Source organism: Salvelinus fontinalis, chromosome 42 (genome assembly GCF_029448725.1).
Source record: "Salvelinus fontinalis isolate EN_2023a chromosome 42, ASM2944872v1, whole genome shotgun sequence".
NCBI classification, from domain to species: domain Eukaryota; kingdom Metazoa; phylum Chordata; class Actinopteri; order Salmoniformes; family Salmonidae; genus Salvelinus; species Salvelinus fontinalis.
Genome location: NC_074706.1, coordinates 23280144 through 23298728, shown reverse-complemented (window position 1 = coordinate 23298728; position 18585 = coordinate 23280144). Strand labels below are relative to the sequence as shown.

At 43.9% G+C, this 18585-nt stretch overlaps 1 protein-coding gene across 3 annotated transcripts; it reads right to left on the bottom strand.

Moving 5' to 3' along the window:
- Nucleotides 1-1563: 1563 nt before the first annotated feature.
- On the bottom strand, nt 1564-10805 carry LOC129841186 (zinc finger protein with KRAB and SCAN domains 8-like). Of its 3 annotated transcripts, none has more exons than XM_055909336.1 (7): nt 10279-10805; nt 9779-9909; nt 9440-9604; nt 7743-7907; nt 7241-7352; nt 5323-5450; nt 1564-3761 (listed from the first exon to the last, which is right to left on the bottom strand). In XM_055909336.1, the coding sequence occupies exons 1-7, from the start codon at nt 10553-10555 to the stop codon at nt 2841-2843; spliced, it is 1899 nt and encodes a 632-aa protein (XP_055765311.1). In that variant the 5' UTR covers nt 10556-10805; the 3' UTR covers nt 1564-2840. The 3 variants fall into 3 exon arrangements, with proteins under 3 accessions (XP_055765311.1, XP_055765313.1, XP_055765312.1); XM_055909338.1 differs by lacking the exon at nt 1564-3761 and adding an exon at nt 4079-4788 and having other exon boundaries at nt 10279-10803; XM_055909337.1 differs by lacking the exon at nt 1564-3761 and having other exon boundaries at nt 4079-5450.
- Nucleotides 10806-18585: the final 7780 nt, after the last annotated feature.

The window sequence follows — 18585 nt, the reverse complement described above, 5'->3', positions numbered from 1 at the left end:
TTGTGATACAGTGAATTATAAGTGAAATAATCTGTCTGTAAACAATTGTTGAAAAAATTACTTGTCATGCACAAAGTAGATGTCCTAACTGACTTGTCAAAACTATAGTTTGTTAACAAGAAATTTGTGGAGTGGTTGAAAAACGAGTTTTATTAACTTCAACCTAGGTGTTTGTAAACTTCCGGCTTCAACTGTATTTCCTTGTATTGTTATTGCTGTATCATCAAAATAATGATCTAAGTGAGTCTCAGAAATGGCTAATATATGAATGTTATCTGGCTTGGCTCTCTCATCCCTTCCAGGCCTCTGGGTTGTAGGGTGGACAATATGCCTGTCATAGCGGATGTAAGCAATGTCCCCACACACTCTGGCAGCTTTCATGGCTGGGATAAGTTCTTTCCTTTTCTGACGCACAGCTACAGGATTGTCCTCGTTGAGGAAGATATACAATCTTCTCAAGTTCTTGGCTCTTTCCAGAACAGCTACCTTGTCCTTGAACCTCAGGAACTTGACCATTATCAGCCTGGCCTGTCACCTGGGCCGGTGGTGGGTTTTCCAGTCCTGTGGGCTCGCCCTACCTCAATCTTCCTGTGGTCCATCTTCAAGATTATTTCCCTCACTTTGTCCTCAGACTCCATCCAGGTCTCGTGGAGATTCTGCAATTTCGTCCACTGACCTTGATTGTCCCTCGAGGTAGTCTGATTTATCTGTCATTTTTATCATGGATTCACACACAGAACTGATGTCCTCTCTCAATGACTTACAGATTGCTGTCATCTTGCCGTTTTCCTTTTTCAAATCATCGAGCTGACCCTGGGAGAACTGCAAACTGTTCTTCAGGTCCTGGACTTCTCTGGTCAGGTCGTCCATTCTTTTATTAGTTGAATCCACCAGTATTTGGACAAAACACTTGAAGCTTTTTTCTTTTTGTTCATTTAAAAGATCCTTCATGTGTGATAGAGAGACACCACTGTCCTCAACGGTACTTCTATCGGCTTTGGTCTTTGTCATGGTAGCTGGCAATGTAGGTTACGCTGTTACTCCTCGCAGTTCCAGACAGGGCAGGTCACAGAGAAGATTGAAAACAAACAGCAGGGATCTAGGCTAGCTGCAACGCCAAATAGCTCCTCAGACCCGACCTTGGTCGGCAGGATCACTGGAAATAGACTAGAAGTCCCAGCAACTGATGCCAACTGCGTTGCGGTATTCACACTGAAAAGTTAGCTAGCTACTGAGAAAGAGAGAAGAAAGAGAGCGGTTGTCCAGACTATTCACACACTTACTTTGACCACCAGGTGACAGAAAGAGAACGAAATCTGTTATCAGCTGAAGGTAACAGTATGCCACTGGGAGGACAGTAGCAGGTGACCCAACTGTAGTTTGTGACAACTAGGATTTCCCATTGTAGCCAATTTAATTTCAGAAATTCCAGTAGCGATTTTATATATAGAGTTTTAATCACTTAATAATTCAGAAACTAAATTAAAGTTACTTCTGTTTGTGGTAACAGAATTTCAAGCCACAAGGCAATGTTTCTTAAAGATATCCTAAACTAAAGATGTGTTTATTAGTCAGCAGGGGTCTGTACCTCAACATCATTGTGTTTTGATATATTTCTAATAAGGCCAAGAAATCAAAGCTTTTGTTTATTCAACATTTTGAGGTTGGAAAATTACTGAAAATGTATTTATGCCTTTATGCTCCCGTGTGCTTCACATATTGGTGCTCATGGATCCATACAAGTCACACATGCGCAAGGCCCCGCAACCTGGTCGTCACTTGTTACCACAGATACGTTGTAGAAATAGGATGGGGTTTATGACTGGATCTTAAAATGTGATTTTAAACCTAACCACACTGCAAACTTTAATCCTAACTGGACATTAAGACCAAAAAGCACATTTTGTTTTTAGAAATTGTTACGATATTGACTTTGTGATTGTGATAACTAGTGGAAACGCCGCAAGTCAATCTCGGCCTTCTGCAAGATGTACGAACCTCTTGCCATTCCTCGGTATCGGTCGAGAATCGCGCTCTTGCATTGTCCTCTGCGAACTCAAGCGATTCCTTTAGTTCCAGTTGCTGTAGTTTCCACCGCAATACCCTGTTTACTTTCTGGCATTGAGACATTTTAAAACAAAACTGCATTGTCGTCTATGTGTTTACAGATCTCTGCCGCAACTGTATTCGCTAACACCTCCATAATAGAGTATATTTGAGTGTGGAAAACCATAGCTGTTGGTATTGTTAACGAACGTTAGCCAAGTCCTGCCTCCAACGAATTAAAGGCTGCCTAGGGTAAGGATGTGACGCTGTGCAGTTAAATGACTAATATTTCGAGTACCATGGTCTTAACAAAATCTAAATAACAATAAAAACGCTAAGGTGAACATTGTTCTTGGTCACTTTACTTCCGTCTACACTGAAGAGAAATAATGTTATTGGTTGACATCATAGCTCAAAGGTGTAGTTAAATAAACTGTATGCGTGCTTTTCTTGGAAGTATGGTACTGCTTATTATGTTACACATCAAATCTCCTATGACAAGTACTGTATCTTTCAAGCTGAGAGTAGACTTGTTTAGAAAGGACAGTGTGTCAGCAAGAATAGAGTAGAAAAGTAATATTACTTTATTCCATCTACATCACCTCAGTAAGGTAAATATTAAACTCTCCTTGTTCTAGCCCAGGTTTACTGTATCTCTAAGAACAGGTATTTACTCAAGCCTGTTTCAAATTCCAAGTTAACGAGGGGCATGTGATTAATTATCCTCTTACCCCAAGACACTTCACACTATATTTCAGCTAAAGTATAGTTCCCAGATATCCCAAGCAACACCGCTATGATATTTCCCCTTTGTGGACACTCTTATGTCTGATAAGGCTAGTCAGAAAGGAAAAACTCTTGTAACATAGTTTGCACTTGAAGGGCTTCTCCTTGGTGTGAACGGTCTGGTGCCTCTTCACATAATTTGCATCAGCGAAGCGCTTCCCACACGTGGGGCAGACGTACGGCTTGTCAGCATCCGTCCTAATGCTCTGCCTCCCACGTTGTGACCCAATGACACCAGAGGAGGTAGAAGCAGGAGTCACCCTCAGGTGGTTGGTGTTTGAGCTCCCTCCTTGACCTCTAGCCATTGTTTGGGTGTTGTTGGGATTGTGTGCTGTGTTATAAGCTAGGTACCTCTTGTGATGAACACCCATTCTGACCCTGTCTGTATTGGTGGGGTAACCATGAGGAAGGCTAGACCCATGTCCAGACCTTCTATGAACCCAGTCACCAGGCATTAGACGAGACCCTGAAGGAGAAGACAGACTTGCTGATAGACTACCACCAGACGGGTCTCCCACCACTCTCTGTGAAGGCTGAAGCCCAGGTTGACCTGCTCTGTTCATCATGGATACTGTGGTGTTTGTATCATAGGAACAGGAGGGTCTATCTCTATCAGCCCCAGGCCCTGCTCCATCCCTGCACTGAGACTGTGAAGAGAAGGGTCTGGGCTGCAGACTGGATCCCTGACTGGAGCCTTTGTTTCTTTGATAACCACCAGGACTAAGGTTGTTCAGTCCACCTGTCCACTGGTTGTGCTCTGTGTGGTGGTGTCTCTGTCCCTTGTGGTTCAGGCCTGGTTTTGAGCCGGGAAGGAAGAGCGACGGCTCCGGATCCAGAGTTCTGATACGGGGCCAGGCTTTGTGACTAACCACCTCAGAAGTCCAGTCTCTCCCGCAAGCAACACCAGATATCAACTGGTCCTCTGTAAACTGTAAACACAAATTGAACAGAAAAGCATAAAGGTTTATATAAGAAACTCTTTGCTGTATACACAGAAACATGACATGATATTATAAAATGTTAACCACAGTCAAGCCTCTAACACTGTGATTCAAGTACCTAACAATATGGAGCCATTGGAGTTTATTATAAAAGCATTTCCATATGTGTCGATTCAAGAATTAGTATAATGTTTTGGTTCGACTGAGAAGGGAAACTCAGTCCCTGCAATGATGCAATGATATAAAGTCAGTCAACACAGAGTCAATTTTGTATTTCATTTTTAAAAAATGGTCTTACACTCAACTTTGAAGTACAGTACTTTTATTGCACAAAATGATACGTGACAAGTAGAATAACTTTTCTCACTATGGTAACACTATTTTCTGTAAATCTGGTACCCTTGCAGTGATAAAATGTATTTTAGAATACTTTGGAAAAAGTTAAACATTAGACACAGCTTCACCACTTCATGTCAAGTAAACATGAATTAAGGCACTATAATTTCCTCATTATAAAACACCAGCATCAAACAGGACAAGGCTGTCACTTTCATTAGTGAAAAGTTTTTACAGACACCATCACACCAACCATCACCATATCATTTACTCTACCTCACCATGCTCATTATTTCCTCGGTTCACCTCATCCAGCTCCATATACATCCAAAACCAACAGATTTAACTACAAACTAACTAGTACTACATTACATGTCACTATACTCTATACATGGGCCGTATGCATTTTCTGCTGGTGTATTCTGAGGTAGCTCCTCTCTGAGAACCTCTTCCCGCAGTGCATACAGGCGAACGGCCTCTCTCCCGTGTGGACCTTCAGGTGCATCTTCAGCTGGTGCTGGTGGGAGAACCTCTTCTCACACTGGGGGCAGCTGTAGGGTTTCTCCCCTGTGTGGACCCTCTGGTGCCTCTTCAGGCTGGACGATTGGGAGAAACTACCCCGGCACAGGTGGCAAACAAATGGTTTCTCCCCCGTGTGAATCCTCTTGTGAATCTCCACCTGTTGGGGGAAACTGAAGGTTTTCCCACAGAAAGAGCAAGGGAAGCGCTTCTCTGTGGCGCTGCCACCTTTACGGATTCCGTCTCTACTTCTGTCATTTGTCAATCGGCTTGTGTAGCTATTTAGTGTTGAGGCACTGACATTGTCTGAGGTCTGGTTTAACATTCGGAAAGTGTGGGGAGAACGAAGGCCAGGAAGTGTCTGTGTTGTCACAGGGTCCATGTTCCATTTGATAGATCCTATAGAAGGCAGGCTGAAGGCAGCACCTGTTAGGTGGTTAACCTGAGGTGCCATCAGTCTCTCAGAATCACAACTATAGGAGCAGGATGGAGCATCGCTAGCCAAGTCTGTGTCTGTTCTTTCAAGCCACATACTTCCCTGTCCCTGCAGACCAAATCGACGCCTCACTCTTGTCTCTGACAATCTGTTGTCTTGGAGACTAAGTTTGGTCGTTGTTTTGTGTTCGACTGTCTGTTTCTGGTTAACAGTGTTGTTCCCCAGCCCAGAGTTGAGGACGCTGTCCCATCCACTGACCTCCACTATGTCGCTACTGGTCCTGGCCTGCTCCGTGATGTTGTCCCCTGGAGCCTTGGCTGCACTGGTCGGGGTCTGGAAATCCAAGATGGCCACCCAGTCTCCTCTGTTATCCTCCAGCCAATCCCCTGAAGGTTACAAAATAGACTACAAACATGGCACAGAAAACTGTACATATGGAGTTTTTTGTTGTTGTCAATTACCTGGTGAAGTTCGTACATTATGTGTGTTTTAGTATGTAAACATACATTGTACTGATTTCATTTTATTGAATGAAGAGAAAATAATAGCCAGGCGCATCCCAATGAAGTAGCTATATCTATTATGTTCTATATACACTGCTCAAAAAAATAAAGGGAACACTTAAACAACACAATGTAACTCCAAGTCAATCACACTTCTGTGAAATCAAACTGTCCACTTAGGAAGCAACACTGATTGACAATAAATTTCACATGCTGTTGTGCAAATGGAATAGACAAAAGGTGGAAATTATAGGCAATTAGCAAGACACCCCCCAAAACAGGAGTGATTCTGCAGGTGGTGACCACAGACCACTTCTCAGTTCCTATGCTTCCTGGCTGATGTTTTGGTCACTTTTGAATGCTGGCGGTGCTCTCACTCTAGTGGTAGCATGAGACAGAGTCTACAACCCACACAAGTGGCTCAGGTAGTGCAGTTCCTCCAGGATGGCACATCAATGCGAACTGTGGCAAAAAGGTTTGCTGTGTCTGTCAGCGTAGTGTCCAGAGCATGCAGGCGCTACCAGGAGACAGGCCAGTACATCAGGAGACGTGGAGGAGGCCGTAGGAGGGCAACAACCCAGCAGCAGGACCGCTACCTCCGCCTTAGTGCAAGGAGGTGCACTGCCAGCGCCCTGCAAAATGACCTCCAGCAGGCCACAAATGTGCATGTGTCTGCATATGGTCTCACAAGGGGTCTGAGGATCTCATCTCGGTACCTAATGGCAGTCAGGCTACCTCTGGCGATCACATGGAGGGCTGTGCGGCCCCACAAAGAAATGCCACCCCACACCATGACTGACCCATCGCCAAACCGGTCATGCTGGAAGATGTTGCAGGCAGCAGAACGTTCTCCACGGCGTCTCCAGACTCTGTCACGTCTGTCACATGTGCTCAGTGTGAACCTGCTTTCATCTGTGAAGAGCACAGGGCGCCAGTGGCGAATTTGCCAATCTTGGTGTTCTTTGGCAAATGCCAAACGTCCTGCACGGTGTTGGGCTGTAAGCACAACCCCCACCTGTGGACGTCGGGCCCTCATACCACCCTCATGGAGTCTGTTTCTGACCGTTTGAGCAGACACATGCACATTTTTGGCCTGCTGGAGGTCATTTTGCAGGGCGCTGGCAGTGCACCTCCTTGCACTAAGGCGGAGGTAGCGGTCCTGCTGCTGGGTTGTTGCCCTCCTACGGCCTCCTCCACGTCTCCTGATGTACTGGCCTGTCTCCTGGTAGCGCCTGCATGCTCTGGACACTACGCTGACAGACACAGCAAACCTTTTTGCCACAGTTCGCATTGATGTGCCATCCTGGAGGAACTGCACTACCTGAGCCACTTGTGTGGGTTGTAGACTCTGTCTCATGCTACCACTAGAGTGAGAGCACCGCCAGCATTCAAAAGTGACCAAAACATCAGCCAGGAAGCATAGGAACTGAGAAGTGGTCTGTGGTCACCACCTGCAGAATCACTCCTGTTTTGGGGGGTGTCTTGCTAATTGCCTATAATTTCCACCTTTTGTCTATTCCATTTGCACAACAGCATGTGAAATTTATTGTCAATCAGTGTTGCTTCCTAAGTGGACAGTTTAATTTCACAGAAGTGTGATTGACTTGGAGTTACATTGTGTTGTTTAAGTGTTCCCTTTATTTTTTTGAGCAGTGTATGTATGTCTCTCTTACCTTGCTCCCCCATCTTTAGTCCACTCAGCAGATCAATGCTCTCTGGTCCGTCTTCTATTGTCTCCTCTTTGACTAGCAGCAGATCAGGCTTCCCATCCTCCATGTCTACTGACTAAGAGATACAGAGTGAGAGGATGTTGAATCAAGACATCTGATATGAGCACCCTGCTATGGAGCATCTTCTGATTGGGCAATGAGGGATTGATGTTATACTATGCAAACGTGTTAGTTGAATTGATTATATGACACTCTAATGGTTTGATAATTGAAAGGCATGGTCCCACACGTAAGACAAAATTAATCAAGACCTGGGCCCTTATCCATAAAGAGTCTCAGAGTGGGAGTGCCGATCAAGGATCGGGTCCCCACTTGTCTATATAATCTTAGTCATTATGATCTAAAAGGCAAAACAAATCCTAGATCAGTACTCCTACTCTGAGAGGCTTTGTGGATACGGGCCCTGAACGAATACCATTCAGACAGTAGTTCACAGTGGGCTTACCTCCGTGAGACTGTGTGTGGTCTTGTACTGCTCAGCTGGTTCCTCTGTGGGTTCAGGAGGAGGTGTAGTCTGGTTGTCCTCTATGACCATGGTCCCCTCAGGGTTCCCCAGACCCTCCTCACACCCCTCCTCCTTCACCAGCAGCACCTCTGGACCCTCCTCCTCCTGGAAGAGACAGGTGATACAGATTAGACATGCACTCCCTCAGTTAAGCACACACAGATAAAACACACATTCAACATGGAGTGTTTACCCATCCCCACTATGTTTGAGTCCTATACTGTAGTTACAGAATGACTTCATTGTTGTTAAACCCATCATGGTGGACATAAATATGATGTTGTGGGTAAATATGAGTCAGCTATGATAAGTCAAAAGTCAGACAAACCAGACTAAACTATTTTGACGTACAGTAGATGTTTTTTAATGAGAGAGAGTCAATGAAAGTCTTCGAATGAAAAGTTCAGTTTTTTTGTTTATTAAACAATATGAAAACCATACATACACCTCAACAAAAAAATCTGCATGAACATGATAAACTGAATTAATTTTCTCATGAAGTGCCTTGTGAAAATTTGAACATCATATAGCCTACACAGCACAAACAATATGAAACAGACTTTGTAGGCTTATATACCACACAATCTGTGGTTATTTTCTGCTGACAACATCTAAAATAAATGTTTTTAATTCATGTAGGGTTTGATCTAAACGTCAGAAGCTATCGTGTGGAATGTTTACTTTCTATGTTATAGAGTAGAATGTTTTTTCTGCTGGTGTATCCTGAGGTATCTCCTCTCTGAGAACCTCTTCCCGCAGTGTGTACAGGCGAACGGCCTCTCTCCTGTGTGGACCTTCAGGTGCATCTTCAGGTGGTCCTGGCGGGAGAACCTCTTCTCACACTGGGTACAGCTGAAGGGTTTCTCTCCTGTGTGGACCCTCTGGTGCCTCTCTACTTTCTGGAGGCAGCTGAAGCCTTTGTTACAGAACATGCAGAGGAACCGTTTCTCTTTAATATTGCCTGATGTGGCTCCCCTTCTCTGAGCCTGGGCTCTAGCCCTGTCGTTTGAGTTCAATACCTCATCAAAAAGGACACGGCTGTGTGACTCGGAAGGCCCCATTGATGTGGACACTGGGTTTTGATCCCTGAACGAGTGTAAAGGAGAGCGGGTGGCAACATTTAGATCGGTCTCTAAGCTTTCCCTGTAATCTAAGAAATCTCTGCCCTGTGAGTGTCCATCTCCAAGGTGACTATCTGCATTCCATGTGGGAGGAGCGTCGCCCTCCACTTTCACAGTCACTTCATCTACCACTATAACCTCCCCTTTCTTATCTAGGCAGCCTTCAGTGTATATACTACTACTGTAATTGTTCCTGTCCCCTCTAGACAGATCAGTCTGTGTCTCTAAACCCAAGGGCATGTTGCCAGGGTCCATTTTTGTAACGTAAGAATAAGACGGATCATCGCCGCCAGTGTCTAACACGTCACTATCGCCATGGGAATGAACCATCCTCTGCCTATGGTGAAATACTGGTAAATACTCTGAGCCGGGAGCAGGAGGACAGCCCAGTCTCCCCAGCCCCAATCTCTCTGGGTCTGATCTGTGGTCAGATCCTTTGTGTAAGAGCCTGTGTGTTACAGTTAAAGTCTTGGTCTCTGCCTCTGACTTGAGGACGGCGTTCGGCGTTCCACTGACCTCCGTGATGCTGCGTCGGGTGCTGGGATGCGCTGGGGTGGTTGTGGGGTCCTCTCTGGCTACAGGGGGCTCTCCAGACACTCCAGTATGGATGTCTCTGCTGTGCCGTGGGTCCTCTCCTTCAGACCTCTCCTGCTTGACCCCAGGACCTGCAGCCTCTGCAGACTGACACAAGAAGATAACAATGTTGTAGGGAAGTCTCATAAGCTCCCCTCTGGCAGATAAATGAGGATGTACATGTAACCAAGTGAATAGCAGAGGGTAGCCTTTCTGAAACAAACAGGCTACATTTGATTTCCAAAGTAATTATAATTTGTAATATAACACTATTACACCAACCTCAATAATGATAATGTGCTGGGTTGAGGTTCCACTCCCCTCATCAACAGTGATTGGTTGGTCATCTCTCCATGTATTGTGTCCCGCTGGCTTCACAATAGTTCTGTGGCCTCCAGTGAGATGTCCTTCACCTGAGAGAGTGATTGGGGGCAAAGACGTGGTTAACTACTGTCAATGCTATATTGTACACTTAACAATGTCTACAATTGGCAAGGATGTAAGGTAACACTATTCATAACTTCTTGATATACCATTTATTGTACTGATCAATGTATTATGCATCATATTGTTTTCCTTGAGTAAATAATAGCCATGCAGTAAATCAATACATTTGTTTTGAATATTATATTGTCTCTTTATGCAAGATTACTAAGTAATCGGGTGAATTATTGCATACTATCCAAAAACTATCCAAAATAACCAATTCTGGGTAACACATCTTAACACAGACGGTAACTGCGTTATACATGATCCGCGACAGGCCACGCAGCTAAATGTACCTCTTGAAATTCCTCTGTATCTGTCGAGGATCTTGACACTACTGGGACGACTGGTGAGGACGCGCTCTCGCATTGTCCTCTCTGCGCGCTCCCGCGCCACCTTCAGTTCCAGTAGTTTCCTCCGCAAAACCCTGTTTTCTTTCCGGCTTTGAGTTATTTCCAAACGAAACACTGCATAGTCGTCGTCCACGAGTTTACAGATCTCTGCCACGGCTGCATTCGCTAGCACCTCCATGATGGAGGCTATGTGTGTGTGAAAAACCATACAGTTAGCCATTGTTAGCAGCTAGCTAGCGTTACGTAGAGAACATCTATCAACCAAGTCCTGTCTCTAGTGCGAATTAAACACTACATGGGGTAAGTATTCGATGCTGTGCAGTTAAATTAATCATATTATGAGTTCCAGGTTGTTAATAAACGTCTTAATACAAAAAAAAACGCTAAGGTGGAAATTGTTTCTTGGTCACTGTTCACTCCCTTCTTCTTCGTATGCGTTTCCGGCAGTCTAGAAGCTTTGTTGCGTGGCCTAATGCTGCTGCGTTTTACAGATCGGAGTGTGAATTGCACATTTTGTCACAAAAAAGGGGGGGGGGGGGGAATCAATTGCACCATCTAACCCTACACATACACTGAGTGTACAAAACAGTAGGAACACCTTCCTAATATTGAGTTGCACCCCCTTGTGCCCTCAGAACAGCCTCAATTCGTCAGCCATGGAAGACAAGGTGTTGAAAGCGTTCCACAGGGATGTTGTCCAATGTTGACTTCAATGCTTCCCACATTCGTGTCAAGTTCGCTGGATGGCCTTTGGGTGGTGGACCTTTCTTGATTCCCACGGTTAACTGTTGAGTGTGAAAAACCCAGCAGTGTTGCGGTTCTTGACACACTCAAACCGGTGTGCCTTACACCTACTACCAAAGACACAAATCTTTTGTGTTGCCCGTTCAGCCTCTGAATGGCACACACAAATGTCTCAAGGCTTAAAAATCCTTCTTTAACCTGTCTCCTCCCCTTCATCTACACTGATTATGTGGATTTAACAGGTGACATTATTACAGGATAATAGCTTTCATCTGGTCAGTCTATGTCATGGAAAGAGCAGTGTCCTAATGTTTTGTACACTTAGTGTATATACCACTATACCCCAAAAATCCACTACTTGAACCCAACCAGATCCTACTCCAGGCCACCAGCCTGGGAGGATGGAACCCCTATCGCCTTCTCTTAAAACCCCCCGTAGATATTCTACGCTAAAATCTCTATTTTTGGGGATTTACACTCCAGCAGTGCAGTACAATTAATAACCATAGCGCCCTACCCATCCTCTCTGGATCGCTCTAATCAGGCAATCTCAACCTGTCTCTATCTCACAGGGCACTTCTGATCCCCAGCTGCATGGGCGCCCCCACAGTTGACACACAATGCTTTCTCTATCCCAACTTTACACTCCCTCCGACTACGCCCTCCTGTACATTTCTCACATCGTAGGATCTCCCTATCTCCACACTGCTGCAACATATCGGAATCCTTGGCACCAAAAGCATCGTAGCGGGTTCGGAACATAGGCCCTCACAGAATAGCAAATATTAACCTTACCAGGTAGAAACTCTGTGTCAAAGCTCAACAAGACAGACAGGGTATTCTCAGTCGCGCCATTGCCACAGGGTCTACGTCTCATCATACGGCGCGCATCTCAAACACCAGGAATATTATTTTTTATTTGATCCACCTTTACTCTACACTACGCTACCCCATTGATCGCTCCTTTGAGAAAGCAAAGCACGATACAGGTTGATGCCAGAAGCGCGAGACGTGGTTCGCTCGCTGCGTCTGGACGGAGGATGCAAAAAAATTATATAACAATTCCACCCCAACTTTGACAGATCACAGTTTGTCCTTTTAAATAGCTTGAAACAACATGGGCTGGCCGAATAGCAGGGATCCACTTTTTCCAAAAAAGGTCACTCCTACCGGTCCAAAATCATCTCTGGTAGGATTCTCAGAGTAAACGTTGGAAGTCTCTACCACACCTGTTGCCGCAGGTACTTCATCCTGGTCAGGCTAATTCTTTAACACCATTACCAGGTATATATTCGGAAGATGTAGGTTTGAGCCTGGTGCCTTCCCATTCTTCCGTGTCTGCGTCATGACTTAGAGAGAACTAGATAAATCAAGACACCCCACTTCCGTTTTAAATTGAAGAGAAAGGATCTTATTGGTTGGCATCATAGTTCAAAGGGTGTGGTTAAATGAAAAAGGTATGCGCCTTGTTATTTGGAATACGCTACTTCTTAGTACATTACACATCAAATCTCCTATGATCAGTATCTTTCAAGCTCAGAGCACACTCGTTTAGAAAGAACAGGGTAGAAAATAATAGAACGATTTTATTCCATCTACATCACCTCAGTAAGGTAAATATTCATATGTCCTTGTTCTAGCCTAGTTCTATAGTCTCTAAAAACAGGTATTTACACAAGCCTGTTTCAAATTAAAAGTTTGGGGGGGGGGGGGGGGGGTCATTTCAATCATAAAAATAGAATTCATAGAATGGACCTATTCATTCAGACCACAGCAATTGAGTTGATACACCATTTGAAATTTAAATTGAATAGAAATCAAATTCTATTGGTCACATACACGTGATTAGCAGATGTTATTGTGGGTGTAGTGAAATGCTTGTGCTTCTAGCTCCGACAGTGCAGTTATATCTAACAAGTATTATCTAACAAATTACACAACATATACCCAATACACACAAATCAAAGTAGTAATGAATTAAGACTATGTACATAAGGACAAGCGATGTCAGATTGGAACGTACTAAGATATAGTATAGAATACAGTATATACATATGAGATGAGTAATGCAAGCTATGTAAACATTATTAAGTGACTAAGATACCGTATAATAGTTTAGAATACAGTATATACATATGAGATGAGTAATGCAAGATATGTGAACATTATTAAAGTGGCATTATTTAAGTGACTAGTGTTCCATTCCTTAAAGTGGCCAGTGATTTCTAGTCTATGCTTATAGGCAGCAGCCTCTAATGTGCTAGTGATGTTTAACAGTCTGATGGCCTTGATAGAAGCTGTTTTTCAGTCTCTTGGTCCCAGCTTTGATGCACCTGTACTGACCCCGCCTTCTGGACGATAGCGGGGTGAACAGGCAGTGGCTCGGATGGTTGATGTCTTTGATGATCTTTTTGGCCTTCCTGTGACATCGGGTGCTGTAGGTGTCCTGGAGGGCGGGTAGTTTGCCCTCGGTAGTGCGTTGGGCAGACCGCACCACCCTCTGGAGAACCTTGCGGTTACGGGCGGTGTAGTTGCAGTACGAGGCGGTGATACAGCTCAACAGGATGCTTTCAATTGTGCATCTGTAAAAGTTTGAGGGTTTTAGGTGACAAGCCAAATTTCTTTAGCCTCCTTAGGTTCACCACACTATCTGTGTGGGTGGTCCATGTCAGTTTGTCAGTGATGTGTACGCCAAGGAACTTCAAGCTTTCCACCTTCTCCACTGTGGTCTCTTTGATGTAGATAGGGGGGTGCACCCTCTGCTGTTTCCTGAAGTCCACGATCTTGAAATGTCCATGAAATGTTAACCTCTTAAAGCGGTAGCCTTACTTCTCACTGACACATTAGTATACAGTGTCTCTTCCGCCTGTGTGAAGTAGGATGTGAAATCTGACACCACTTAAAGCTCTGATCTCCTTCCTACTATTTCATTCACTCTTCTGACTGTCCATCAACTCCTGGCTGAACCCTACGTCACAGCCACTGGCAGCTGGGGAGAGTGGTTTCATCACTCTAGCACAGTGGTTCCCAACCTTTTCCGGTTATTGTTCCACCAACTGAATATTGCTCTGCCTGGAGTGCCCCTGAAGTACCCTCTCATGTTCATTTTACCAGTAAGTCTATGGTCTCGTGAGTCTTCTAAAGTACCCCTGTGGATAGGCCAAGTACCCCCAGGGGTCCTTATTCCCCTGGTTGGGAACCACTGCTCTAGGACATTCAGAGATTGATTTATAGCCAACTTTATCAAAGTAATCGAAAATAATTTATAGATTTAAAACAAAAAACACATTGTTTGTCATAAAAGGACAAGGTTCATATTAGATGTAAGGCGAGTTCCCAACAAGTTCAGAAAGTCGATCTTTCGTCCACAGCCTGTTTGACTCCATGAATGTGTGAGTGTTAGTTAGCTAACTTTTGCTTGTGTCCAGAGATGTCTGTCTTGATGCTTTTTCCAGGTAAAAAAAGGACGTAGCAAGAGAATACGCACCAAGATTTCTGAATTTGTTTGTGCATTGCTCATGCTTTCAAAATGTCGGAGCCCGGAGAAGACACGTTTCCGAGGTCAGCAGGACAATTATGAGATGGAGTTGTCGAGAAGCCACCGGGCCGCTAGCACATCCGGGAGAAGAGGAATATTGGGACAGGGACATGGAAAGGTGTATTTTGGAGGAGGAATGGAAGAGGAAAAAGAGGTTGAAGAGAATGAGGAAAGCAAAGGTTGCATATGATGACGATGGCGATTTTTTTTTTTTTTTTTTTTTTTTTTTTTTTTTTTTTTTTTGGGGGTGGATCAGCTTAATATTGCGGAAAGAATGTTGCTTCCAATGTAATTGTCTGCATCATTTCCAATCCCCCATATTTTTTGGGGTAAATATATATATCCATACACGCATGCATACATATATACATATATACATACACATACCTATATAGACATACATACTTTTTTAAAGAATATACCTTTATTATTATTCCCCGCAACCCTACCACCGCTCCCCCAATTGGAGTAAACTAATAAACACTTCTGCTTTTACCTTCAATTTATACATCTTATACGTATTTTACAGACACAGACTACTTTATAATAGTGGCGATTTTAAAAAGGGAGATGGTGTCAAAGAAGACTTGGGTCAAGTACAAACAGAGTAAGATGTCCAACAGACCGAGTTCTGGAGGTAAAATGGAAGTGAATGAAGCCGAGTTAAGTGAGGTGGAAGGCGTGGTGAAGAGCTCGGAGCCCGAACCTGGCATCGATGGACATTACGAAGAAGAATCTGGTCCAGTAGGAGTGACATTTTTGGAGAAAGTGGATCCCTTTGGCAGATCCTTTTGTGGTTTCAAGGTGGGTGGGAAAGGAGTTGGGTGCAGTTGAATCAGTGAAGATAGCCTATAGTGGACTTGTGATATTTGTTTGTGTTTCTTCTGCCCAGGGGGAGTGGGCGCTCCGTGTAACGCAACTTGGGTCAAGATCTGTTTCGTGCTTTGCTCTTAGGAACAGGGTTGAATGTAGAGAAATTGAAGTTGAAGATTCCTGGTGTGACGCCCGCCATTTGGTGCGATGCAGACTCTGTGGTGAGCGTGGTGCAAGATGCAGACTCGGTGGTGAGCGTGGTGCAACAGAGGGGTCACTGTCAGTCCTTTTGAATCAGAGTCTTTACCCGACAAATTCATGTTAGGATGTATCAGTTATCCTGTTAGAGTTTTTTTGCCGAATCCACTACGTTGTTTTAGGTGCAACGTTTATGGTCATGTTACAGCAGTGTGTAGGAGGGAGATTCCTAGATGTGGGAAGTGTCCAGGAGGGCATGGGACAGAGGATTGAGTAGTTCCGGTGGATAAAGTTCTGTGTATCAACTGTAGGGGTGCACATGATTCTGGGGATCTGACGTGTCCGGTGCGAGAGAGGCAGGTTGAGGATGGTCAGAGTAGTGCAGAAGGTGTCGAATGCTGAGGTAGTGAAGAAAGTAGAGGAGGATCGGTCAAGGGTGAGGAATCCTGAGAGGATCCCTGTGAGTAGTAGATCTGTGCCAGCACAGAAGGGTAGGCCAATGAGTGATATATGCTTCAGGAAGGCTGGCTTCTTAGCGTTCATAGCAATGATTACCACAGAAATGGAATGTAAATCACAGAAAAAAGATGTGGTGGCAGCTGCAGAGAGGTACTTGTGTATATGAGATTTGACTTCAGAAGAGTTACAGGGTGTGTTGAGTGGTGGTGTCCTGTCCTCCCAGGCCGTTGGCATGATGCAGGAGCAGATAGGGTCAAAGTAGTGGAATGGGGTAGTGGGTTTTTAATAACTGTAGGGTCAGTTATTAGTTAAAAAAAATAAGATAATAAAGGATAATGGATTTATGCTATAGTCCAGTTGGGGGTGGTAATGCAACATACTGGATGCCAACCACAGTTAAACTCCACCGAAGAAGAAGTAGTTCAGGAAGCCAAGCTAGAGCACTGTGACGTTCACAGCGGTGGGAGCAGATGTTTTGATCAAAATTTCTTGGTGGATGCAGCATTACTAGTTATTGTTTATGGCCCTCATGATACATTATTACTTTGTGGGATTACGTAGATTATTTAGTGACATTTCACTGGTTTTAACTTCTAATTACTACCACAAAGATGGCCACCGGTTCACCCACAGTCAAATGTCAACTTAAATGGTCATGTCTATTTTATTATCTGTATTTCTATGATTTCAATAGCTTTCCTATGGAGGTTTGACAGTGTAATTTTAAAACAACATATGAATGTTGACCATTCAGGTCAACATCATCTGATGTCTTTGTGGTACCATTTGAAAGTTGACATTTACATTTTATTCCCATTTTAGTACATTTATCATGACAACCATTCCTGTTTTCAAGTGCATATTGTGTCTCAATCAATGGCAGGCACAACACAAAAACATCAGATGATGTAAAATAGGGTCTAAGGTACAAAAAATACTATTTTTTTTAAAATCACGAGTTCACACGTTTTTAGATAATTGAAATTTAAGGTGAAGAAAAAAAAGAGAAGTATTTTTTTATATCAATCTCAACCGTTTATGTTTTCCAGTGATGAAGACATGAAAGTCTCATTGTATAGTGGGGTATGCAAAATAGATCAACTTTGAGCACCTTTATCTCTTGAATGTTTTGGCATACAGGTCCAAAAAGTCATTTTATGAGCACTTCTACAATTGGAAAATATATATGGAAGGTTTCTTTAAAAATCAAAATGGGTGCTGTTAAAAAGTGATTGAGTTCAAATGGATTTACCCTTGGGTGTTGTTGGGGTTATGTGCTGTGTTATAGGCTAGGTACCTATTGTGATGAATGCCCATCCTGACCATGTCTGTATTCGTGGGGTAACCATGAGGTAGCTGAGTAAGGCTAGACCCCGGTTCGGTCCTGGTTCCAACCCAGGAAAGACAAGCAACGGCTCCACGGGGGCCAGGGTTTGTGACCAGCCGCTTCAAAGGTCCAGTCTCACCCGCCAGCAAAATCCAAGGGGCCAGGGTTGCGTCTAGAAGCATGATTTCGATTGCTCCTACAGTTTTGCTTCGGTACTGATGCCCAGCACAGAAAGACAATTTCATAGATGGTGTGAGAGCAAAATTGCAAGATTATGTTATAATACTGTAATTGCATCAAATGGTTGTTTTATGCAACAGAATAAGGGGTTGTTAGAACACTCATCTGGGTGTGTTCTACTGAAAGTGAGCCTCTGGGAGATTTAACACTGACAGTGGATTTACGATGGATTGGTGATAAACTTAACAAGACCACATTCCATAGCATGATTAGTGTCTGTGTGCCTGACTGGAAGGTCCCAGGGAGAGATGGCTTGGGGCCAGATCCTGGTTTCTACACAATTATACGTTTTTACAGCAGATACTGTCTGCTGTGAATTCTAAGTATCTTTCATACAAATCTTAACCTTGTGACCCATTCCATACATCTGTTGCTTGTCATGTAGACTGAAGGGCGTGTGTCTTTGCTGTAAAAGGCCATGGTATCTTTTGTCGTTGGGCTCTCAACGAATCACCTAGGGGGGGGGGGGGGGGGGGGGGGGGGGGTTTGTTGACAAGCTCCATTACTGCAGTAATTAAATAATAAAGTTTGATTGTTTTGAATAAATGTAAAAGTGTCTCCTTTTGATTACAATAATTCCACGACAACGGACACTTTGAAAACAACCTGTCGGACTTCTTGGACACAGTCTCCTGTTGTTATTATACCTCAGTGGCAACACCGGATATCAGCAGGTCCTCATACTGCAGACTGTAAACACAAATTTGCATTTCCATGTAAAAAGACCCATGAGCACGATTTTGTCCTCACTGTTTTCTGGTGTACAGTTTGACAGCTAGCATAAATAGTAGTCCAATAGATCCATGAGAGAGAGGAGTTGGCTTTATGGATCATTTGTAGACAAATACAGAAAGGAAACATTCCTTAATACCAAACAATAACAAGGCAAACCTAACATTTAAGCATAACGACGTAGAAATAAATGCAGACA